General features: G+C 39.2%; 1 protein-coding gene across 1 annotated transcript in view; it reads right to left on the bottom strand.

The window, feature by feature from the left end:
* Nucleotides 1-257: 257 nt before the first annotated feature.
* The window catches only part of LOC100565325 (vomeronasal type-2 receptor 26), a 40,811-nt gene continuing 14,383 nt past the window's right edge, over nucleotides 258-26,685 (bottom strand). Inside the window, exons 2-6 of the mRNA XM_016995840.2 lie at nucleotides 25,430-25,657; nucleotides 21,508-21,634; nucleotides 5,234-5,461; nucleotides 4,253-4,379; nucleotides 258-2,609 (exon numbers count right to left, since the gene is read on the bottom strand). Of these exons, the coding sequence (XP_016851329.2) occupies nucleotides 1,699-2,609; nucleotides 4,253-4,379; nucleotides 5,234-5,461; nucleotides 21,508-21,570 (1,329 nt within the window). The 5' untranslated portion in view covers nucleotides 21,571-21,634; nucleotides 25,430-25,657 and the 3' untranslated portion in view covers nucleotides 258-1,698. The remainder of the gene's footprint in view (nucleotides 2,610-4,252; nucleotides 4,380-5,233; nucleotides 5,462-21,507; nucleotides 21,635-25,429; nucleotides 25,658-26,685) is intronic.

A 26,685-nucleotide genomic window follows, 5' to 3' on the forward strand; every position in this document is an offset into this window, starting at 1 on the left:
TTTGGCACTGAAATTTCCCACCTTGCTCCCTGGCTGGGAACTTTGCATACTTTGGAAAGTATACAAAGACACAGGTATACAAACTGCCCCTTTTACACTGTTTGCATGTTTATTGATTCCTGGTTTTAAAAATTTAAAATTTGTTGATTTAATTTTACTGATGTATTTTTAATGTATTTTTTTACAGTTTTGAAAACTGAAATTTTTGAGTTGGAGCAAAGAAATGATATGAAGGAAAAACATTATAGGCACTGTCTTTTCCCAGCTGGTCGGTTTTTATGTTTAAATAATGGCCCAGAGACTCTTGCACATACTTCTCAGTGTAAATCTGACAACTTCTCAGAAGTACAGTCAGATTTGTAGTACAGAAGTTCAAATTTTGACACAAGTCAGCTACAAGGTTTTACTGCCCTCTAGTGTTCAGGTTGAGAATGACTAGCTCTAAAGTACTGTACTGGTTCAACTAATTGGGAGGCCTTGTGTGATTCATTTTCATAGTCCGTATTCAAAAATCTGTAAAATCAGGACAGTAAATAAAGAGCAATTTTTTAATAAAAAAAGAGGAATTCCAGACAAGAAACAATCAGGGCCAGCAAAGGATCCCCGCAGGCAGGAAGCAGCCTGACTTTGAAGCTGAAAGGCCATTCAGTGCTAATCAGGATGGGCAATTTGCAACATTCACACTTGCCTCAGGCAGACAAGAGTTCTTTCTTCCACCCTAGACATTCTACAGATATCTAAACCCCAGTTGTCTAGTTTCCAACAGACCTCACAACCTCCAAGGATGCCTGCAATAGATGCAGGCAAAATGTCAGGAGAGAATGCTTCTGGAACATAGCCATACAGGCCGGAAAACTCACAGCAGCCCAGTGATTCTGGCCATGAAAGCCTTTGACAGCACATTAAAGCATTTACTTTTATTACTGTGATTTTACCAAATGGGATTCTACCGAAAATGTAACTTTCCCCATTTTATTTTGTTCCAAACTATTCTATAACTGTTTTGAAATAACAAGCTATTATTCTTCTGGCTGTAACCCCAAAATATTTAATCCACTCTTTTCTATGTTGAAAATTATTTAATCTTCAGAGGTCCTAATTTTAGCCAGCAATTTTGTTATGTCACAATTCACTTAAAACCCGTAGTACAGAGCTTTCAAAACTATGTGTCGTGACATGTTAGTGTGCTGTGCAAATGTAACGAGAATAATAATAATATTAATGATAATTTTATTTCTTACCTGCCTCTCCTCAGTGATAAAACCTCTTGAGTCTAAGTGAAATAAGGAATAAACCATATATAGTGGGTTGCTGTGAGTATTCTGGGCTGTATGGCCATGTTCCAGAAGCATTCACTCCTGTTGTTTCTATGGCAGGCATCCTCAGAGGTTGTGAATGCTTCTGGAACATGGCCATACGGCCCGGAAAACTCACAGCAAGCTAGTGATTCCGGCCATGAAAGCCTTCGAAAAAACCATATATATATTAAAATATATATGAAAAGTTTTCATGAGATATGTTGTGTCCCCATATATATCATTATTACAATTTATGTATGTGTCCGTATTTCTTATAAGGGGTTTAATCCCTGGTTTGTGAGCAAAGCTGAATTACTGTGTTGCGAAATGCTGCATGTCTAAAAAGTGTGTTACCAGCATGAAATGTTTGGAAAGCTCCCCTGCAGCACTTTAGTTTTTTTCACCATTTTCCTTTGAAGACCTTCCTTAGCTGTTCTCTGCTATTTAGCTCGGGCTTCACTACAATGATGTAGACTTTGGGGAAGAAGATGCAACCCAGCAGCCCAGCACTGGAGGCTAATATGGAGAAGATCTCCACAGCCACCATGTATTTCCCCTTGGTGCTCAGGTAAGAGGGGACAAAAGACAACCAAACACTGCAAAACACCAACATGCTGAAAGTGATGAACTTGGCTTCATTGAAACTGTCTGGGAGCTTTCTTGCTAGAAAAGCCACAAAGAAACTGAGGAGGGCTAGGAAGCCAAGGTAGGCAAGAACACAGTAAAATGTGAACGTTGACCCTTCGTTACACTCTAATAAAATTTCTTCCACATCTAAATGCATGTCAAAATGTGGAAATGGCGGAGAAGTCACCAGCCATATCATACAAATGCCTGCTTGGAAAATGGAGCAGGAAAGAACTATGTAGTTGGCCAAGCTTTTTCCTACCCATCCTCTCATCCTGGTTCTTGGCTTGGTGGCTGCAAATGCCCAAACCACCATGATGGTTTTGGCCAACACGCAAGAGATGGCCACTGAGAAGACGATTCCAAAAGCAGTTTGTCGGAGGAGACAGGTCACCATCTGGGGCTGGCCAATAAAGAGCAAAGTGCAAAGGAAGCAGAGTAGGAGAGAGAGCAGGAGAGTGTAGGTAAGGCTTCGGTTGTTGGCGATGACTATCGGTGTATCTTTGTGCTTCACAAACGTCACTAACACCAAAACTGTTATTAGAGAAAAGAAAAGAGCAGAAATGGCTAAGCCGATGCCTAAAGGTTCTCCGTAGGATAGAAAGGTGATGAACTTGGGAATGCATGAATCTTGCCTTTTGTTTGGATAATAATCTTCTGAGCATTCAATACAATCAGCCGTGTCTGAAAAAAAATAGTTTCAGTTTCACGCACTAAGAAACACACTCTAGATTCAAAGATTGAGATAACTTTCTGAGGAGTGACTAATATTGACGGAATGTTCAGCTTGTGCCAAAGTAGGCAAATTAAAAATATTCCGCTGGATCATTCCATGCCAAGTGGTCTAAACCTTCCTACCATCATGTCTCCAAATTATTTTAAATTTTAGCTGTAGTGCCAGTCAGGTGTTAAACCAAGTTTCCCAAAATTTGAGGTCTCTGGCTACGATAGTTGCTGATCTAAACCCCCTTATATGAAGGGTAGTCAGTTGGCATGCACATGACATTTAACAAAATGCCATTTCTGGTGTCTAATAAAATTGAAATTAAATGTATAAAAATGGCTAGTAAATTGAAATCTTGTAGTTTTTTTTCTGCTGATTCCGATGAAATTAATTTTAACATGGATGCAAAATTCAGTCAAACAAGTTGACTCAAAGTGTGCATCAAAATGTGTTGGACAAATTTTGAGTCATATTCAGACTGCAACAATTTCCATGCAAACGAAGATACAGACTTGGTATTATGCTTGTGCTGGACATAATACTGTAAGTTATATTATATCACATTGAAACCAGAATCCCCATTGCCTCAGGGGCCATGCCCAATAGCTGTGCAGTAGATAGCAGGGCCATGAGGATGCATAAAGCATAATGCATAAATGCACAAAATATAACATACTTTGATCTGAGTAAATGGATACTTAATGATCGCATTGCAAAACAAAAACATCAGTCTTGCAGAGCAAAATTTTCTCTTTCAGATGATACTATTCACAAGCATATTCAGGTAGACTCTTTTCTAATAATTTGAAGAGATCCTGCAGGGCAGTCATAGATGCTGGGTAGTTCCAAATTTGGCAGTATTATGTCCAGCACAAGCATCATACTTGGTCAAAATATCAAGTCCGTATCTTCGTTTGCATGGAAATTGTTGCAGTCTGTATAGTGGTCAAAATTTGTCGCAACACATTTTGATGCACACTTTGAGTCAACTTGTTTGACTGAATTTTGTATCCATAATGTTAAAATTAATTTCATTGGAATCAGCAGAAAAAACTGTACAGGATTTCAATTTACTAGCCATTCCTATACATTTAAGTTCAATTTTATTAGACCCCAAAAATGGCATTTTGTTAAATGTCGTGCACACGCTGACTACCCACCAGATAAAGGGTTCTAGATCAGCAACTATTGCAGTTAGAGACCTCAAATTTTGGGAAGCTTAGTTTGACACCTGACTGGTGCTACAGCTAAAATTTGAATGAAATTGGAGACATGATGATGGGAACTTTAAAATTTTTTAGACCACTTGGCATGGGATGACATGTAGCTATTGATGGTCACAGTTTAGCAGCTCAGTTTAACATTGAGCTATGGTCGGTAAAGTGTAGATGCACCCAAAGTCATCCAAGGAATGAAACTTGGTTCTTCCACCTTCCAGCTCAACACCTTAACTGCATGGCTTGCCTAGGGGATAATATTGCACAAAATATTTGAGCAAGGAAATATGCAAGTTTGAAGGTTACTACACTATGGGTACAACATGCTGCAATATCACTCTGTAAGAGTACTACACTAAGTGTAGCCTGCATTCAGTGCCACTTACCTTGCTGGTTAGAAATCTTTCCTTCTGGACACCGAGCACAATCATAGCAACAAAATGCCTTCCCTTCTATCCTTTTCTTGCTGTAGCCAGGATGGCAAGGGTCATTACACACAGACAGGGGCAACACCTAATAATAACCAGAAAAGGGAAGATGCTTTACAACACACTTTCAGAATTCGTAGATCTCTTGTAAAGCATTGGAGAGAAATTCCAGATGTTTGGTTTTGTTACCGTTCTTCTCATTTGTTGTCTCAGGGCCTGTAATTAATACACCACTTTCACTGCCGTGACTCAGTGATATGGAATCATGGAAGTTGTCATTTTACAAGATAGTTAGTTTTCTCTGCCAGAGAATGGTGGGGCCTTAGCAGATTACAAATTCCAGGATTTGATAGCATTGTGCCATGGCAGTTAAAGTGCTAGCAAACTGCATTAATTCTACAGTGTAGATGTACCCTTCATTAAAAATAATTAAAAGCACATTAAAACAGTCAAAAACAGTACAGCCTAATCTTAACTACACATGCTTTGAAAGCATTCAGTTTTCAATAACCTGTTGCAAAAACAGAATTGAAGGCCAGCAAAATAAGTAGGTTTTCCCCTGATACTAAGTCTAGTTGTGTCCGACTGGGGGTTCGTGCTCATCTCCATTTCTAAGCTGAAGATTTGGCATTGTCTGTACATGTGGCCAGCACGACTGCATGGAGCACCGTTACTTTCCCACCGGAGTGGTACCTATTGACCTACTCACATTTGCATATTTTGGAATTGCTAGGTTGGCAGAAGCTGGGGTTGACAGTGGAAGCTCACCCATTCCCCAGATTCAAACTGCCGACCTTTTGGTCAGCAAGTTCAGCAGCTCAGTGCTTTAATCCGCTGTGCCACCCAGGGCTCCCCAGCAGGTTACAATCCCCATAACCAGCTCAAATGTGTCTGTTTTCTTCTCAAAATGGTGACAGGTTTTAATAAACACCCACCTACCTGGTTAAACCAACTATGCCAGGTGATGGCATTCTCATTAATGGTGACTGCTTGCTCTGAGGCAGCAAGTGGATCCATTCTTCCAACTTTCACTTTTTGCAAGGATTGGTTTGGGGAAAAGACCCAATTGATTATATCAAAGCCAGTTACAAATTCTCCATTTTGGTCAAAAGCAATCATGTCCCCAGCAGTGTTGTTAAATGAAACTCTTTTCAGAAAATGATACAGCTGGATAGAAAAGGAACACAACATGTTAGGAAAGAAAAGTGCAATAACCGCAGTCTTTAGCATTAAGAATGTTATTCTTCAGCATATGCTAAGGACTTTAATGCACAAAGCCACTATTCTGCAACAAAGATAGCTGCAACTTACTGGAATGATCACCTCGTCATTGCATCTCTCGGTAGTCATGCAAGTGAAACGATTTGCCACTTTGTGGTTCCTGTTAGGACAGTGGTTCTCAACCTGGGGTTCTCAACCCAGATGTTTTTGGCCTACAACTCCCAGAAATCCCAGCCAGTTTACCAGCTGTTTAGGATTTCTGAGAGTTGAAGGCCAAAAACATCTGGGGACCCCAGGTTGAGAACCACTGTGTTAGGACCATAACTGCCTTCTTCTGATTTCACTGCTCCATTAGAGTTTTGTTTTGTTTTTTTTACAAAAAATAATTCTTTGACAAGCAACTTTGAAATTACAGTGAGTAAAATAATAACAACTTTAAATCAGTCAGTCACTGTGAAGGGGATTGAGGGGAGAGTTGGAGAGCAAAATAATCTAGTTTCTTGCCAGAACAGAAGTAGATAGGACTCACGGCATTAGGTACGTGATGGGATTGTGGTGCAGTCAAGAGTTTTCCAGTCAATAGCAGAGAATGGGTTTGTTGTGAGGAGGTGGCAGAACAGCAGTGGGTTTTGCATGGTGTTGTTATGCCACCATCGTGCAATAAAACATTTAGGTGCCACAAAAGAGATCACTGATTTTTCTTTTAGTATAGGGAGAAATTATCATTTTAATTTTACCTGTGGAAGTTCTTGTCAGGGCTAAATGTGGTCTGAAGACTGCACTTTGTCCATCTCTAGTTTACAGCAAATAATGTTTGATATATACTCTTCTGATCTCCAACAGATAGATCAGAAGATTCATGGGGAACAGCCAAGACTCTGCAATTGTTGCCCACCCATCTATTGCTTAATGCAGTTGTTCCCAACCTTTGGGTCTCCAGGTGTTTTGGACTTCAACTCCCAGATATCTGAGCCATCTTACCAGCTGTTAGGAACTGTAGGAGCTGGAGTCCAAAACACCTGCAGGCCCAAAGGTTGGGAACCACTGGCTTAATGGAACTAATACAGTAGAGTCTCACTTATCCAATACTCGCTTATCCAACGTTCTGGATTATCCAACGCATTTTTGTAGTCAGTGTTTTCAATACATCATGATATTTTGGTGCTAAATTCGTAAATACAGTAACTACTACATAGCATTACTGTGCATTGAACTGCTTCTTCTGTCAAATTTGTTGTATAACATGATGTTTTGGTGCTTAATTTGTAAAATCATAACCTAATTTGATGTTTAATAGGCTTTTCCTTAATCTCTCCTTATTATCCAACATATTCACTTATCCAACGTTCTGCTGGCCCGTTTACGTTGGATAAGCGAGACTCTACTGTATTATCACATTCTGCCAAATTATTGGGATGAATCTGATTTTTATATAATTTTACATGGGCTGCTGCTCTTTTGACATCTAGGACAATCGTCTCCCTACTCTTGCTATGGAAAGAGTCTATAAATGGTGATTGAATAAGATTCTGAAAGAGTTTCAGGTGGAAGATTGATGTGCTATGATGAATCATAGAATAATAGAGTTGGAAGAGACCTCATGGGCCATCCAGTCCAACCCCCTGTCAAGAAGCAGGAAATTGCATTCAAATGATGATGGTAAGAAGGTATGGCAGCTACTGTTGCTACCATTTTACCAGACATGTATAACAAATGTAGATTTCTCCCTGGATCTGGGAAAAGTCATTAGCTCTATTACTATCACAATTAAGTCCTCAATTGCCCTCTTCAGCTGTGAATGCAGCTACCCATTCATTCATTCTAGATGTACCTGAAAGCAGGTTCCTCTGAATTCAATGGGTAGAAAAATACAGGCATTTTTAGATCCTCCATCATAACTCTGTATTCAAGATCCAGTAGAAGTTGACCACAGAATTTCATTGGGGGCCTACAAATGCCTAAAGAGATTTTTTTTTCAGTTGCATGTAGGGCAACAGTAGATGTTATCATAAACACAGCAGCCCACAAATAATTAACTCCACAATGATTGTAGATACAGTGAACCCACTGTACCTGCCATGGTAATTTATTTTCATTCTTCTGGGTCTTTCCACCGAGGACTGATTTGTATTTGTATGACTGCATTGCTCGTAAAGCATGTGCCACAGCATACACAGCGTTGTAAATAGCATAGCTTTGACCGGTCGTGCTCATTTCAAAAAATGCCCCAGGAAGACTCTCTAGCTTTTCATCTCCACTGCAGTTTTTGTTTACTCTTCCATCTGCAACAGAACTGGGAAGCTGGCAGTTGAATGCTTGCTGCCAGAAATCCTCAATGAAACCATCTTCTTCATTCAAGTGTGGGTTTCTGATCTGAAGAAAATTTTGGAATTCTGGCAGTTCATTTGACTGAACTGTGAAGGATAATGCTCCATTAAATACTTGGGGATTCCGTTTGTCTTGGAAGCCAAATGCTACAAGATCCATCTGGCTTGCCATTATCCATACTTTACCTTTTGGATGAATGGTTATTGGTTCATTCAGAAATGTTCTCCAGGTGACCATGTCTGGTATTTTGCCATAAAACACCAATACGTTGGATTTTCTCTCCAAGATAACGTTATATATCTCCTGAATTAATTTCATTACTTTCAGATGTTCTGTCATAAACGTAATTCTGGGGGTTATCTTAATGAAGTCTAAACAGATGCCGTTTTGAACAAATGTAGGAAGTGCTCTCCGCAAGAATCTTTCTCCATCATCATCATCATCATCCATTGTAATTACACCAATCCATATCCAGTGGAAGTACAGAAGTAATTGGAGTAACCCTCTATACTGGTGGACTTCATTTGGGACCATGTGGAAGGAAGGGAAGACTTGTCTGTTATCGCTCAGCTCAGAAGTAGAGCTATACATGAGCTAAAAGACAACAGGGAAAACATACAAGGATGTGGGAAAAGTCAGGAAGCTCAGGGGGGGAAGAAAGTGGTTAGGAAGATCTCTCTCTACACCCTACACTCCCTTTCTCATAATACAGTAGAGTCTCGTTTATCCAACATTCACTCCTCCAACGTTCTGTATTGTCCAACACATAGAATCATAGAGTTGGAAGAAACCTTGTGGGCCATCCAGTCCAACCCCCTACCAAGAAGCAAGAAAATCACATTCAAAGCACCCCCAACAGATGACCATCCAGCTTCTGTTTAAAAGCCTCCAAAGAAGGAGCCTCCACCACAACTCCAGCCCAGGTCCACAGCTGTTTCTCTAGGCAGCAATTCTATGTTTATTTGTAGTCAATTATTTATTAGTCAGTGTTTTTGTAGTCAATGTTTTCAATATATTGCGATGTTTTAGTGCTAAATTTGAAAATACAGTAATTACTACTTAACTTTACTGTGTATTGAACTGCTTTTTTCTATCGATTGTTGTAAAACATGATGTTTTGGTGCCTAATTTGTAAAATCATAATGCATAATAGGCTTTTCCTTAATCCCTCCTTATTATCCAACATTTTCGTTTATCCAACGTTCTGCCGGCCCTTTTATGTTGGATTAGTGAGACTCTACTATACTAGAATATGTGTTCATGCATTAGAGCTGAATGATGAAAGATACAGGGTAGATAAAAAGAAGCATCCCTCCATAAAATACCAAAAATTGAGTTATAGCATACGTTTTGACAAGATGAAATGATGGATCCTTAAATGAGGATTGGATAAATTGAAGGAGGATGGGATCATTCATGGTTGTAATTAGAATGTTATAAATTATTTTCCATCTCAGAGGTAGCATTCCTCTGTGTAGGTTCTTCATTATCTGGGGACCTGATACACCTAACATATAGAATTAATGCAGTTTGACCCCTCTTTAACTACTATGGCTCCATGATATTGAATCCTGTCCCCTGCACTTTAAGAGACCAAGTAAAAAAGAGTGCTATACAAAGAATTTTGGACATAGAAGCGTAAAAAGATATAGCCACCCTCAGTAAGGTTGCCAACCTAAAATGGCTGAGTCAATATTAACGTACCTTTCAAATTGACAACTATCTAAAAATGCAAATGCCAAAACATTTTAGGGAGGTATTCACTAGAGCTAAATTTGATCAACTTGAGACAATGGCCAGATATGGGAGATTTAACAACATCCCTTATAATGAACGGATTTGTATCTGCAGAGTACCTGAAATTGAGGTTATAACACACATATTATTTGATTGTAAATTATACCAGAAGGTGAGAGAATTGTATCTTGGTCCATATATCAAATGGACAATGTATTTGGGAATCTCACATCAGAACAGCATATTTTATGTGTGGCCAAGACCCAAAAATAACATATAAAGCAGCTCTGTATTTAAGCAAAACAATAAGTTTGAGAACCACATATGTGGGGCTGATTGGGGTAAATTGTAGGGTGATAAGGAAATATTATATATATATATATATATATATATATATATATATATATATATATGTTCAGTTTTATCATATTTATTTACTGTTTCATTTTAACTTACTACATTGAGTGTAATTAAGTCTTATCAGGCTTTGTTGTTTGGTTTGGTATTTTGATATGGCCTAAGGGCCAATCAATAACATTTATTGATTATTGATATGGAATCCTGGAGCTATAGTTTGGTGAGGCACTAGCACCCTTAGGCAGAGACACTAAAGACCTTGCAAAACTACAACTCCCATGATTGCATAGCATTGAGCCATGCCAGTTAAAGTAGTATCAAACAGCATTCATTCTACAGTGAAATTGCACCCAAAGTCTGCATCAGCCACCCTATTCATAAAGACACTGCAAAGTGGGTATGGCTTATTCCTCAAAGAGATCCACTTACCTGTGGAATCTTGTACATGCCCAGGATAGTTGCAAGAGACCTGTCGGAACTAAAATCTCCAATGATAGCTATCAAACTATTCTGGGTGTCACATTTGTAATTGGGATGAAATCTGTCCAATGTAGAAAGCAGTCGCATGGTTTTGTAATAGGTCCACATGGCACTGAAATAGCTGTCGTAGATGTGGAACCCCAGAGTGATGTTCCGTAAGACGTGTGAGTTGTCATTGATCTCTTTTACAGCAAATGCCAAAGCCAAGACATGCTGGTAATTCTTAAGCAGAACACTACAACGACAGTTGTAAGCTATGTTACTTAAATATGTTGCACTTAGAAAAATGATTATAGGTAAAGGTAAATGTTTTCCCCTGACATTAAGTCTAGTCATGTCCGACTCTGGGGGTTGGTGCTCATCTCAGTTTGTAAGCCAAAGAGCCGGCGTTGTCCATAGACACCTCCAAGGTCATGTAGCCAGCATTACTGCATGGAGTGCAGTTACCTTCCTGCTGGAGCGATACCTATTGATCTACTCACATTTGCATGCTTTCAAACTGCTAGGTTGACAGAAGCTGGGGCTAACAGCAGGTACTCACTCCACTCCCCGGATTCGAACCTGCAACCTTTTGGTCCGCAAGTTTAGCAGCTCAGCACTTTAATACGCTGTGCTACCAGAGGCTCCAAGAAAAATTATACACACACACACACACACACACATATGCTGCTCCCAAAACAGCTATTTCAGAATGTGAGAGATATACTATCATCTCTCTTACTCATATATTTAAAACAGGTCAGTATGAAAAAATCCAGACTGATGGTTCATCTCAACAAGATCACTTTCTTTTCTATGCTCCTCTTTCCCAACTGTAGTATTGGGTGATACCTAGCACATTAACTGTGCAATCCAATATATAGTTACTTAAAAGCACATCTCATTCACTGCCGTGGGTGTTTTTCCAGTTAATGAGATTGCTGTTTTATAAATATAATTTCATATGAAAGTTGGAGATGCAAGACTAAAACAAATTCCCACATTGTCTGAAAGAAAGTGAATGTATTGAACCAGATTCTATATTTTAGGAGACTAGTGGAGATCCCCTGTCTTTTTATGCCATTCTAACAAGTGAAAGGACACATCTTCATTATTTCAACATAATTTCCAAAAAGTTCTACTCCAAATCTGTTTATCATGAACTATTTCTAAAAGTAAACAAAATCATCAAATAGGATGCCACAGGCATATATGAAATTAATGGGTGAATCTCAGAATCCCTTTTTCATGAATAAAATGGAAGTTGGGGTGAAACCATTTCACTTTTTGAATTCATTAAATTACTAAATATCTAATTAGTGACAAAACAACTATAAATCAGACGTGAGATTCCTGGTGTGTTATTCATCTCACTTCCCCGCTTAATATATAGCAGTGGTTCCCAACATTTTTTTGACCAGAGACCACTTGAACAGGGACCACTCTCCAACATTAGTATGAAAAGAGTTACGAATCAGTTTTTGGTCAACTTTAGATTCAGTTTGATTATTTGGGGTGCTGATTCAGAAAATTGCATTAGATAGTTTCTGATACAGCACATAAGCCATCCAGTAGTCAGCATCTGCACGCTTACAGAAAACCATATTTAATCATCTAGAGCTGATGTGGTTTATCCAATACAATTTTCTAAATCAGCACCCCAAATAACCCCAGGAGCAGGCCTAAAAACAAAGACATTAAGAAAAAACTTTTTTGGTTGGGCTATGTTATTATCCGTAGTAATAATGGTGAGACTGCAGACCATATTTTAGTTCTTGCGGACCACTGGTGGTCCACGGACCACTGGTTGGGAACCACTGAAATACAGGTTTCAACAAGTAGAAAGACAATGGTTAGGTGAAACTGAAAGCACTTCCCAAAAATTGTGAGGCCATGGAAGGAAAACACCTATTACTCCTTTTGTTATAAAAAATATAGTTTTTAAAAAAATATGAAAGTATTAAGTCCCCTCTACAAACTGAAAGTTTTTGTTGTTACAGTAGAGTCTCACTTATCCAAGCTAAACGGGCCGGCAGAAGCTTGGATAAGCGAATATCTTGGATAATAAGGAGGGATTAAGGAAAAGCCTATTAAACATCAAATTAGGTTATGATTTTACAAATTAAGCTCCAAAACATCAACAAATACAACAAATTTGACAGAAAAAGTAGTTCAATATGCAGTAATGCTATGTTGTAATTACTGTATTTACGAATTTAGCACCAAAATATCACGATATATTGAAAACATTGACTACAAAAATGCGTTGGATTAGCCAGAGGCTTGGATAAGTGAGACTCTACTGTATATAGAATTTTGGTTGGCCTTAAATTGTCATACTTAATCTATTAAAAATACTTAAATAATTGAAAAGTGTTTTGCTAATCTAAAAAAACAGATACTGATATGCCCCTTAAAAGAACACAAAGTTTCAACATTATTAAGACATGGACAATTATTTTGTCTGCACTAGGTCTTCAAAGCAGACTTAATGTACTCATTTCCATAAAATGAAGTGAAAAATCAAGACAAAGTATAGTGATATGTTACAGAGTCTTACATGATCGTTTTCTTCTAATGTCGTTTTCAGTAGTGATTTTGGGACAGCAAATATAGGAACACTTTGTCTTAAATATTTCACTCACCACTATAAACAAAATAGCATATAATCTATTTCGCCACATTTCCCCATCGGAAACAATCAGAAGAAACAGAAAAAACAACTTTTCCATTTTTTTTAACAACACCAAACATAATTTAATTATTCTAACTAGAAACATTATCTAGACCATTTTATGGCTTATGCAAAGCTAAATGCATCCTTACACAGGGTCAAGCATCCTCACTTCCTGCATGGGATTTGTCTTGAAGGTTCTCCCACCCAAAGGAATGACGCTCAGGGAAGCAATGCCGCCAATGATGAAGTCACCTGGTTGATAATAGCTGTGAAGAACTGGAATGGGCTCATTGCTGGCACACTTAAATACATACATTTTGCATACAGCACGAGGAAGCAAAACCAGTGATAAAACTAATATGGCTATCATCCTATTGCCAAATCTGCCCACTTTACAGAGATTTCTTTGCTTCCACTTTATTTGTCCTGCTTGTCTCAGACTTCCAGTTCATAAAAGATAATATGGCATCATCCAGATATGTCCTGTTTATTACTAACCCCCTGATTAGAAGGTATAGTTTACTCCTCAATCTTAATTACTAGCTTTTCTAACCATTGGATTTCTATAGGGAATTTGGCCAGCAATAATATTCATCATAGCACTTTCGATAATTACAGGAGATGGAATGAACTATCCTTTGGCAATAGTTGTGAGTTCTCTGTGGCATTACAGAAGAAAACATGGCGGTCATTTTGTAGGCTAAGTATTTTTCTGCTGTGTAGTGGGACAGGTAGTAAAGTGTGTCCTTCTAAAGATGCCCTACAAGAAAAATGAAGTATGCAAACTGTTGTATTCTGGAGTTTAGGATTGGTACGGATCTGGTCTTGGTTATAACTGGATGGTTTTCATGGCACAGCTGTCAGAGACCAACTTTTCTAGCTGGTGTCTTCAAGTCATTTTTTAAATCAGAGTTTAGAAAAGTAATTTTTTTATTGACTACTACTCTTAGAGTTCATCCCCATTCAAAAGAGTTAATTTTCATGCTAGCCTGGTATATTTTGTTTCAGAAAAAAGTAACTTTCTCAAGCTTTGGCAATTGTTACTACCAGAAAGACTACGTTTATTTATTTATTTATTTATTCATGTCAGGAGCAACCTGAGTTGCTTCTGGAGTGAGAGAATTGGCCGTCTGCAAGGACGTTGCCCAGGGGATGCCCGGATGTTTTTGATGTTTTACCATCCTTATGGGAGGCTTCTCTCATGTCCCCGCATGGAGCTGGAGCTGATAGAGGGAGCTCATCCGCGCTCTCCTTGGGTGGGATTCGAACCTGGCAGCCTTCAGGTCAGCAACCCAACCTTCACGTTACAAGGCTTTTATCCCCTAGGCCACCGGAGGCTCCTACGTTGATAAGCACACAGGCAAATTATTCAAAGAGCGCAGCAAATTTCACAAAGCAGAATTCACATATTAAAAACACTCAAATTGCACAACACAGGCTGGAATTAAACACAATTTACAGTATTCAAACAGTTGAACTGTTGGTCCTCTGTACCCACAGATTCTGCATCCATACGGTGCCTCCCATCACTACAAGGGATGCCGTGAATCACAGAAGGCAAGAAACCAATACATCTTGTCTTGGAAACTCTATCTTGGAAAATATTAATATTTCAGTTTTAATTATACCTTCCTTTTAGTTAAGGCTACGATTGACAATCCCAATGAACTATAACTCCCATGAAATCTTGCCTATATGGCTAATGATCAGGGGTTCACATGTGTCTTAGGGAAGGTTCTACAGATACTCTTTCATTCATCTACACTGCAATATAATCCAGTTCAAAGCCGATAATATGGATTTTATATAGCAGTGTAGAAGGGGCCTTTGCAGACGAAAAGCTAAGTTGAACAGAGGTACCATGAACGGTTGACTCACTACACTGCAATTCACAGAATCACATTGCATTGAGCCTTGGCAGTTAAAGGAGTGTCAAACTCCAATCTAGATGCGCCCTTTGAAATGAAGGAAGAAAATTAGAAAAGAGAAAATAGATTAATGACTTTATCATAAGCAGGCAAATTGCCACTGAACCTGATCTCAAGATGTCATGTGTATCTCACTACTTGTTCGCCTTCCATCTGTGATTCTTCCATCCCTAGATATGTGCTAGTAGTAAAAATAAAGGATTTTCCCAAACATGAAGTCTAGTAGTGTCCGACTCTGGGAGTTGGTGCTCATTTCCATTTCTAAGCCGAAGAGCCGGCATTGTCCGTAGACATTTCCAAGGTCATGTGGCCAGCATGACTGCATAGAGCGCTGTCACCTTCCCGCCAGAGCAGTATCTATTGATCTATTGAGCAGTACCTATTGATCTACTCAAATGTGTTAGTAGGTACACTCTATCAATAGCTCCCAATCCCACTATGTTCCCATCACCTACTTTAGTCTTACTTTAGTGTGATTAGGGTGCAAGAAACTATTAGAAGTGGGGCAAAAATAGCAACTGCTTCTCCAGGTACATTAGACTAGTGGTGCTTTGGGTATTCTAACTTTCTCATGCCTGAATCCCCAGCTACAATGGTAGATTGTTAGGAATCATGGGAGATGCAGTCCAAGTCATCTAGGGAGCAAAGGTTTAAGATCTAGTGGGATGTTGAATTGCTGACTATGAAAATGTAATGTGATTTTGCCTTGACAGCAGTTCTTGTGCTCTGTTGCTTTCTTTTTGTTCCTTTTTTGAAGCAATGTTTTTATGGTTCATATTTTTTTATGCAGCAAAGAACCAATTGTTCCTTTCCGAAGTTAGTTTGTGCTGATGGAAGTGATTTTTTTAAATTTTTGCACATGAGCCAGTAACCCGAGAATGGACAACTTCCTGAAGGTACAGGAATGCAGCAAATGTCTTCTGACCACTTTAGGGGCTGAACTGTCAACATTTGAGGTCAATATGGGTTGGTTCAGGCCTATACAGTTAATATATATGGAAGATTGTTTTGGACTACTCTCTATATGGAATTACTGTCAACCTAACCATGGGTTATGTCAACATCCATAATTTTACTTCCCGAACCTGACTTTGACTTATACACAAGGTAGACTTATACACAAGTTTATACAATATACTGTAAGTAGTGACTGCAGGAAAGGAAAGGCAATGAGAGAATGGAGGAAGTACATCAAAGTGGAAATAAAGCAATTAAGAAACAGGACACTTAGTAGATTTGGCAAATTTATGCCTCTTTTCCCTTGATGCCATTGCAAATTCCTGGTAAAACTGCAATCATTGACATAGTGTACCAAAAGGATTTGGCACAAAGAAGCCTATACCAGACAAATAAGGAATCTTTAAACATGAATAGTAAGATATTACAAGCTGCACTGATGTAATAAAACAATACCTACACTAAATGCAAAAAACATTATAAAGTCAAAAATATACTTGTATATACATTCTTCAAATAGATGAACCTCCACAAAACATAAGCTATACGAAAAGGTTAAATACATAAAATTGTATCAAAAAATAGAAAACACCATATATATCACTACAGCAAGTTTCTGGCCCTAATGTTTTTATAGCTAAATTGGCTATAAAATCAGTATTATGAATTTGCATCAAGACACGGATCCTCTTTAACTGCGATCTTAGTTAACCACAACAATCCACATATTTCAAAATACTTGGAATGACGTGTAAACCATGTAAGGAGAAAGTATCCATTGCAACTAAAAAAAAAAACAAACCAGTTAATTGTTGAGTTAAAATAGATGAATACACTTAGTCAACAGTGTATGTGCATGAAATGTACACAATTTAAAAAAATGCGAAAACATAGATATGCATTTCTTGTTGGGGATTGTGGATGATAGATGGAAGCTCTTACGTGTGTATGTGAGCCCAGAGACACTCTGCAAAAAGATGCACCACTCAGCTTTGCAGAACAAATAACACAAGAACTTTTACTGAATCCAATAGATCAACAGAACAATGGTATTTATTTACAGTAGTCCTTCTGATTACTTACAGAAATCGGCAGTTATAAGCAATAATTTCTTATAGAATCATATAATAGTAGAGTTGGAAGAGACCTCATGGGCCATCCAGTCCAACCCCCTGCCAAGAAGCAGTCTTAGTCCATGAGTCTGCTTCAGTGAAGATCAGCAGCAAACAAGGCCTCAGAAATAGTCAGGCCTCTCCGAGTACAAAGCCATCTTCTTTCCAGCCAGTACTCAGAAAACTCACACACACACACACACACACACAGAGAAACCTGTTCAAACTGGTTCTCCAGCAGCAGGATAGCAACACTTACAAAACCAATTCCCAGGTCCTTGGAAACTCAGCCAATCAGCTCCATGCATTTGATTTTCCAGTTAACACACATATAGTATCTTTGCATACTATAGGAACTATTTTGTGGGGAAAATAGTTCACAATCCAATGGAGGCAGTGAGATAAAAGCATCCTAGTAAAGGAAAATTGGGAACCTCAATGAGATCAAACTGGACAGATTTGCTCATCCCCAAATGATAGGGGTACACTGCTTTTGGAAAATTCTGAGTATCACATGGACAGCAGAATTTCTTTAATTCTACTTGCAGAATAATAGATTTTTTAATGGGGGAATGTCAAGTTAAATGGACAGAATCATAGACTCGTAGAACTGTACAGTTTGAAGAGATCCCAAGAGCCACCCAGCCCAACCCCGTATTATGGAGAAATACACAATCAAAGGACTCCTGGCAGATTACCATCCGGCCTCTGTTTTAAAAACATGCAGAGAAGGAAACTCCCATCACATTTTGAAGCAGTATATTCACTGTCGAACTCTTCTTTCTAATGTTTAGGTGGTGCATCTTTTCTTGTAGTTATAGTTATGCATTTACAACAACAGTAAAAAGGAAAGGACAAAACTTGTTATAAATCCATGAATAATACATGTATTTTGTTCTCTTTTTCTTTGAATATCATAGAAATGTAACATTCTTCCTTGCACAATTAGAATATTTTTATTTTAAATCAGTTTTCCATGAACTATGACTGAATCTAAACAGTCCAATAAATGGGGTAAACCCTTGTGCTGGCAGGACTGCTGACAGACAGGTTGGCGGTTTGAATCCGTGGAGAGTGGGTGAGTTCCTTCTGTCAGCTCCAGCTCCCTATACGAGAACATGAGAGAAGACTCCCACAGGATGGTAAAACATCAAACATCTGGGCATCCCCTGGGCAACATGCTTGCAGACAGCCAATTCTCTCACACCAGAAGTGACTTGCAGTTTCTCAAGTCGCTCCTGGCACGAAAAAAAAGAATGTAGATTAACTGCATTGATCTGGATTATAGGGTAGTGTAGACTGACAGAATCCAGTTCAATACGGTTAATCCACATTCTGAAACAGGATTATAGGACAGTGTAGATCTAGCCTAAAAGATGAGTCCACAGTCTTGCCTGGATTCAATAATGTTTGCTACCACCTAATTGAACAATTTAGCTGCCATTTGAAGATAACAACTGGCACATCTACACTGTAGAGTTAATACAGTTTGACACCACTTTAATGCCCATGGCTAAATGTTATGGAATCATGGGAGTTGTAGTTTTGCAAGGTCTTCCACCTTCTCTGCCTCATCCCGGATTCCAAAGCATTCAGCCACAAGGGGGCATCAGTGTCTTCGAAATGTAGCACAAAAGTTTCATTTAGGTGCCCTCTAATCACAAAATGCATTTTCTTTGCATATGATGACATTTTGCAAAAAGGAAACAGCTCACACAACAGTGGAAATAAAGAAATAAAAAACCATTTTGCCCTGGAAAGAAACATTTTTTAAAAAACATGTTCCGCTTATCTTCTGTTGCTACAGATTCTATCACGGGTTTTTCTTGGAATGATTTGTTTAGATGAAATTTGTCGACTTGTGTGCGTTTATACACATTAATAGGCAGAGAAGCACCAGAGAAAATAAGCTAAAAGAGCTTTGATTTATTAATAAATAGAATATAACATAGAATAAGGCTAGAGAAATGAATATATGAGACATTATGAAAGCAATTTGTAGATTTGCATAGTTGGCTCATGTTTATTAACAGTAACACAGTTTGTTACTTATTCAGTTTAATGAGAGGTTAACTGAATTGTTTCGACAATTGTACCATTACATGTTATTTTAATATTTATATTTTTTAAGTTTTTAAATTTTATAGAATTTAAGGTTGTGAACCATAGAAAAGAATAGGAAAGGGTTATGGGAGAGGCAGTGGGCGTGGTCATGCAAATTCCACACCAATGGAAAGAGTAAGAAACACTGGGATGTCTGTGGCGGAGGAAAAAAACAGGAAATATAGGAGGAAATTGTGCCTATATGAAAGCCATCACTTGGGTGGTGGGCAGTATGGTGTTTGTGGAGGACATTGGTAGGACTCTTGGACATGTTCATGGCACTCACTATAACCTGCAATGTCATTGGAGGGAAGGCCATTGGTGTCTCCTGTGCAGTGGGAGGTATAGTGGTTTGTGGAGGCAGGAGCTTGTCTGTGTAAGTGGACACCCAGCCATATATACATATACATATTTCACTTTTATTGTGTATGTGTATATATGTATATGAGGCTGGGGCGTCCATATATATATATATATATATATATATATATATATATATATATATACACACACACACACACATACATACATACATATACATAGGAACAGTTTTATCATAAAATAACAATGATAGTTCGAAGAACAACTGGTGACATTCTATCCAATTTTTAACATGTATATTGGGACATGGGGAGAAGTATACACATTTAGAATAAGGTTCAGAAAAAAGCAAATCAAAGCTGTTCCTGAACTCTCACTTTTAAATAGGTATTTTGTTCTTATTTTTGTTAGAAATTTTTCAATTCATGCCTGTGATTTCTGTGCTATCAGTGAAACTTGTACTGGAGAACAAATGGGAGCAATTTTGTTACCCTTATTATTCCCTGACAATTGTTTTTCTTATTATTAGCTGTTCCTTTGTGTTCAACCAGGGCTTCAGTATGATAATGTAGCATTTGGGAAGAAAGAGGAAACCCAGTAACCCAGCAGTGGAGGCTAAGATAGAGAAGATCTCCACAGCTACCATGTGTAGCCCTTTACTACTTAGGTAGGTTGGTACAAAAGAAACCCACACACTGCAAAAAACCACCATGCTGAAAGTAATAAATTTAGCCTCATTAAAACTGTCAGGAAGTTTTCGGGCAAAAAAGGCCACAATGAAGCTTGTGAGAGCTAAAAGACCTATATATGTCAGTACGACATAAAACATGGCAGTGGAGCCTTCGTTGCACTGTGCAATTATTTTTCCACTCTGTGAATGCATGTCAAATTCTGGAAACGGAGGGGAGTTTCCCAGCCAAACAACAATGATGCAAAGTTGTGTAAGAAAGCAGAAAAGGACAATGAAGACTGACAGCCATTTACCCATCCGTTCCTTCATCTTGCTTCCTGGCTTTGTGGCCAGGAAAGCCAGAACAACAGTGATGGTTTTTGCCAATACACACGAAATAGCAACAACAAAAACAATGCCAAAAACAGTTTGTCGGAGGAGGCAGGAGAGCTTTCTGGGCCGTCCAATGAATAGGAAGGAGCTCACAGAGCAGAGCATGAGAGAAGTTAGAAGAACATGGCTCACCTCCCTATTGTTGGCTTTGACTATTGGGGTGTTCTGGTATTTAATAAAAATCCCCCAAATCCCAAAGGTCATGAAGAAGAGCAGAAGAGCAAAGGAAGAGAAGGCTTGTCCAAGAGGTTCCTCGTAAGAAAGAAAAGTTATTATTTTTGGGATGCATTCATCTCTCAATTTATTGGGATAGTGGTCAGCTGGACAGCTGTTGCAATAATCCATATCTAAAAGGAACAAAGTAAAATAATGGCAGTGTCATTTGAATGTTTAAGGCATAACACTATGAACTTCTCAGCCACAAAAAAGTGAATCACTATCAGCATTGAAGGATGAAATGTCAATGGCACTAGGTAAATATCAGACCTTGGAAATTTTGTCCAATTACAACTCTCAGGGAGCCCCCAGTGTTGCAGTGGGTTAAACCGCTGAGCTGCTAAACTTGCTGACCAAAAGGTTGGCGGTTCAAATCTGGGGAGCGGAGTGAGCGCCCACTGTTAGCTTCAGCTTCTGTCAATCAGTTTGAAAACACGCAAATGTGAGTAAATCAGTAGGTACCACTTCGGCGGAAAGGTAACAATGCTCCATGCAGTCATGCTGGCCACATGACCTTGGAGGCGTCTATGGACATTGCCGGATCTTCAGCTTAGAAATGGAGATGAGCACCAATCCCCAGACTTTGACATGACTAGACTTAACGTCAAGGTGAACCTTTACTTTTACCTTTACCTACAACTCTCAGATTCCCCTGCTGGCATGATATATAGATATATGTGTGTATGTGTGTGTCTGGTATGTATGGATACACATGTACACACAAGCATACTGACCTGTGCTACTGGAGATGGTCCCTTCTGGGCAAGGGGAGCAATTATAACAACAAACTGGTCCATCTTCCCTGCCAACCTTCATGTATCCATGATCACAGACATCACTGCACTGGGCGTAAGGCGTTGTCTGGATATAAACATTAAAAAGTAAATTCAAATCTTAAGGGAGCTTGAGACAGAGGTCAGTTCATTTATTGACATGAAGAAACTACAGCCCTGATGCCCAGACAGTTCTCACACTTGGACTCAGATCTGCCTCAAAAAATTCTGAAGTAGGCTATCCTAGAGAATTTGTCACAATGAATGGACTAGTTTTGACCATGCTTTGTGGGTCATGCTGAAAGAGTACTGGGTAAAGAGTATAATTTTTCCGACAGACACAAAAGAGACCTTCTCGTGAAAAGGAAAAGTACAGGCATATATTCCATACCAGCTGGGATTGCCAGAAGCAGATTTCCTGCCACAAAACAATTCTAACAACCCCAAACAACAGTTCCAAGCCCCTTTTATACGTTTGGCAGTTAATAATTATCACAAACGATCAAAAAGAAACATATGTCATTCTTGTATCTATGCCAACATCCTAAAATGTCCAGCTATGGTATTATCTGTTGGATGTACAAGGACAGAGAAAGACAGGAAGGGAGCATCTTCCAAGGCTAGATTCTCTGCCACTGACAGAAAGCAGGATTCTTCAGACTTCTTCTTTCCTTGAGTATATTCCATTAGTTCAGCAGGGAGATATTGGGTAAGTGAGCACCCTTTGCCACAATGAACCTTTTAGAGTCATATGTTTTGGAATGCTTAGGATAGTGGTTCTCAACCTTCCTAATGCCGCAACCCCTTAATACAGTTCTTCATGTCGTGGTGATCCCCAACCATAAAATTCTTTTTGTTGCTACTTCATAACTGTAATTTTGCTACTGTTAGGAATCGTAATGTAAATATTTGATATACAGGATGTATTTTCATCCACTGGACCAAATTTGGAACAAATACCCGATAACGCCCAAATTCGAATACTGGTGGGCTTGGGGAGGGAATGATTTTTTGTCATTTGGAAGTTGTAGTTGCTGGGATTTATCGTTCAACTACAATCAAAGAGCATTCTGAACTCCATCAATGATGGAACTGAATCAAACTTGTCGCACAGAAAATACTGGAAGTGTTTGGTGGGCATTGACCTTGAATTTTGGAGTTGTAGTTCCTCTACATGGAGCCCCGGTGGCGAAGTGTGTTAAAGCACTGAGCTGCTGAACTTGCAGACCAAAAGGTCCCAGGTTCAAATCCCGGGAGCGGAGTGAGTGCCCGGTGTTGCTTCAGCTTCTGCCAGCCTAACAGTTCGAAAACATGCCGATGTGAGTAGATCAATAGGTACCGCTCCGGTGGGAAGGTAACGAAGCTCCATGCATTCATGGACCTTGGAGGTGTCTACGGACAATGCCGGCTCTTTGGCTTAGGAATGGAGATGAGCACCAACCCCCAGAGTCAGACATGACTGGACTTAACGTCAGGGGAAACCTTTACCTTCACTAGGAAACTGCTAATCTTGAGACACCACCACTAAAGGCTAGATAGTACTGCTATATCATTGATTGATTTCTACGGGACACTATCTGATCCTAAATATCTTACACAATTCTAGCAATTTTCTACCACTGTAACTGCTGTAGCTCTATGTTATGCAATTTGGGGATTTGTATTTGGGTGCACAAAACCATAAACCCTACGATTCCTTCTGGGCAGATACTTGCCCAGAAAATAAAAAATGCATCTTTATTTTGCTATGATTGCTTTGCAACTTTATGGTACATTAAACACAACTCATTAAATTTAAAATACAGTAAGTATTGTTCACAAAACACCTCCTCATTTTGTGGCAAATGAAGACCATTTGCACAATCTTGCCATATCAACAGGAAACGCCAAGAGCAATGCAACAAGAAAGATTCAGAGAAATCTCAATGATTCAGCAAAACTAGATCTTCCCAGAAAGAACAATTTGCATGTTTTGCACAAAGCGAGGCCTTCCTTCAACTTACTTAGGTTTATATTGTCTATATTTGATAGGCATTGGGAAAATGAAGAAAGCCTAAATAGCTTTGCAATAAAGACTAGCCCCATTTTTTCCTAACATGTTTCATGGAGTAAAATAGTCAGTGAGGGTATAACTATGATTTGAATGGGGACAGATCTATGCATCTCACAGAGTTTGCTTATATGGCCATTAAAACCATGATTTAATCTGAATTATCTCCTGGCTGTTTTCACACCATTCCTCCCCTTCGGGTGTGCATTGTGGATTAAACAGAATCTTTGCATACTTCAGGAAAAATTGGATTTGCTTGAAACTTCAGAGTATCTCATAGGTTTAGAGCAGTGTGGGCAGATGGTTCAGGTGTGATTTGGACTAGTCCACTTTCCTCAAGGAACACTGCCATCATCACCGCCATCAGCCCAGGGATAAGAGGACCTTGCCAGTATCCTGTCTGGCTCTTCATTCTGATATCAACAAAGTTGTTTTTACATCCAGGAAGAAGTTGGGGGAGATAATCTAGATACCTTTGCTGATAGCAGAACAAGGTGCCCATGATGGCTAGGAACTTACATGGAGCTCTGTGGCTAGCTGGGTACGGCAATGGTAACATGGAAAGTGAGGTGACAATTCAGTTGGATTATACAGACTCCAACCCACCACTGCAGTAGGTTTTGGGGGGCTGTATGTGGCTGCATGCTCTAAACTGGCCCTGGATTTACTAGCCATATAGACATAGAATCATAGATTAATCATAGAATAATAGAGTTGGAAGAGACCACATGGGCCCTCTAGTTCAACCCCCTGCCACACAGAAAAAGCACAATCAAAGTAACCCTGACAGATGGTTGTCCAACCTTTGCTTAAAAGCTTCCATAGAAGAGTTTCCACCACCTTGGAGGCAGAGAGTTCCAATACTGGGCAGCTCTTACAGTCAGGAAGTTCTTAATGTTTAGGTGGAATCTCCTCTCCTGTAATTTGAACCCATTGCTCTGAATCTTAGCTTCCAGGGCTTCAGAAAACAAGCCTGCTCCCCTTTCCTTATGACACCCTTTCACATATACATCACTATAATGTTTCCCCTCAACCTTTTCTTCTGCAGGCTAAACATACCCAGCTCTTTATGCTCCTCATAGGGCATGGCCTCCAGGCCTGTGATAATTTCAGTTGCCCTCCTCTGAACATCTTCCAGCTTGTCAATATCTCCTTTATACTATTGTGCCCAGAATTCCACGTGAGATCTAACCAAAGCAGAATAGAAAGGCCCTATAACCCTTTGATTTAAACTCTTTTGATGCAACCCAAAACCCATTGGCTTTTTTAGCTGTTGCATCACACTGTTGGCTTGTGTTCAACTTGTTCATGAAGACTCCAAGATCTTTCTCACATAGATTGTTATCGAGCCAGGAATCACCCATCCTGTATCTTTCCATTTCATTTTCTTCTGCTCAAGTGTAGTATCTTACATTTGTCCTTGTTGAAATTCATTTTGTTAATTTTGCCCCAGCTCTTCAATCTGTTACGGTCATTTTGAATTCTGATTCTGTCTTCTGGAGTATTAGCTACCCCTCCTAATTTGGTGTCATCTGCAAACTTGATAAGCATGCCCTCTATACGTTCAGCCAAATCATTAATAAAGATGTTTATTTTTATTAATGAACAGTACTGGGTCCAGTACTGGGAACAGTACTGGGCCCAGGACCAAACCCTGTGGCACTCCACTAGTTTCTTCTTTCCAGGATGAGGTGGAACCATTGCTGAGCACCCTTTGGGTTTGGTCGCTCAACCAATTACAGATCCACTTACTATCAGTATTGCCTTGCCTACATTTGACAAGTTTGCTTGCAAGAAGGTCATGGGTCAAGGCCTTTCTGAAATCATAATTACCTGGTTGAAATGATGATGCCAGTGAATGATGCTCTCGTTGATATAAAACTCATGTCCTGATAAATCTGGAGGCCACATCCTTCCAACGTTCACTTTAGTTAGAGTCTTGTTGGGGAAAATGCACCAATTTATGATATCATACCCTGTATTCAATTCTCCATTTTGGTTAAAATACACCTCATCACCAGCGCTATTGTTGAACTGGACATTTCTCAGGTAGAGATGAAGCTAGGAAAAAGTGTGGAAATGTAGGCAGTTTAAGATTTTGGATTTTTCTCTTGAAACATTCACAAAGTCCATTATCTGATTCAAATTTCACAGAGATTACAATGCACAATTTTCTTGCATCATGTGTTTCAGAGACCATTTTTTAGCTGAGACAAGCAAAGCATATTGACTTGAACAAATAATAACACCTTGCCTTGGATCAAATACAACCTGTTGACAGCTATAGAGACACACACATACTTACATTTCTAAACAGAGCACAAACTGGCTTTGATGTATGCCCAACGATTTCTCTAGGTTTTTGTAATGTTGCTATTAACATGATGGAATATCTTAGAATAATCAACTCAAACTGTACAAGGGCTCATTCTCTTAATAAGATATCTGAAAAGGATCCTTTCTAAACAGATTTCCTTATCCTGGCAATATTAAGGGAGAGGTAAATGTTTTCCTGTGACATTGTATCTAGTCGTGTCCAACTCTGAGGGTTGGTGCTCATCTCCATTTCTAAGCCAAAGAGTTGGCATTGTTCATAGACACCTCCAAGGTCATGTGGCCAGCATGACTGCATGGAGTGCCATTACCTTCCCGCCGGAGCGGTACCTATTGCTCTACTCACATTTGCATGTTTTTGAACTGTTAGGTTGGCAGAAGCTGGGGCTAAGAGTGGACGCTCACCTTGCTCCCTGGATTTGAACCACCAACCTTTCGGTCAGCAAGTTCAACAGCTCAACAGTTTAACCCACTGTGCCACTGGGCACCCCGTGGCAATATTAGCAACCTTCAAAAAATGTGCAGGAATTTAATACACACACACACATAATGGATAGATAGCTACCTTCCATGGCTGCAAATTCCATAGTTGTGCTTTTGTTTTGCTTCCCCTTGATTTATGACTGAAGAATGTTAAAGCAATGCCATGGAGTGCATGTGCAACAGCATAAACTGTGTTATAGATGCTGTAACTTTTGCTATCCTGAGTCTGCAATAATGCAATGACATGTCGGTCATCCAGTGCCTCTTCTTCC

The sequence above is a fragment of the Anolis carolinensis genome, chromosome 6 (assembly GCF_035594765.1).
Source record: "Anolis carolinensis isolate JA03-04 chromosome 6, rAnoCar3.1.pri, whole genome shotgun sequence".
In the NCBI taxonomy this organism is placed as follows: Eukaryota; Metazoa; Chordata; class Lepidosauria; order Squamata; family Dactyloidae; genus Anolis; species Anolis carolinensis.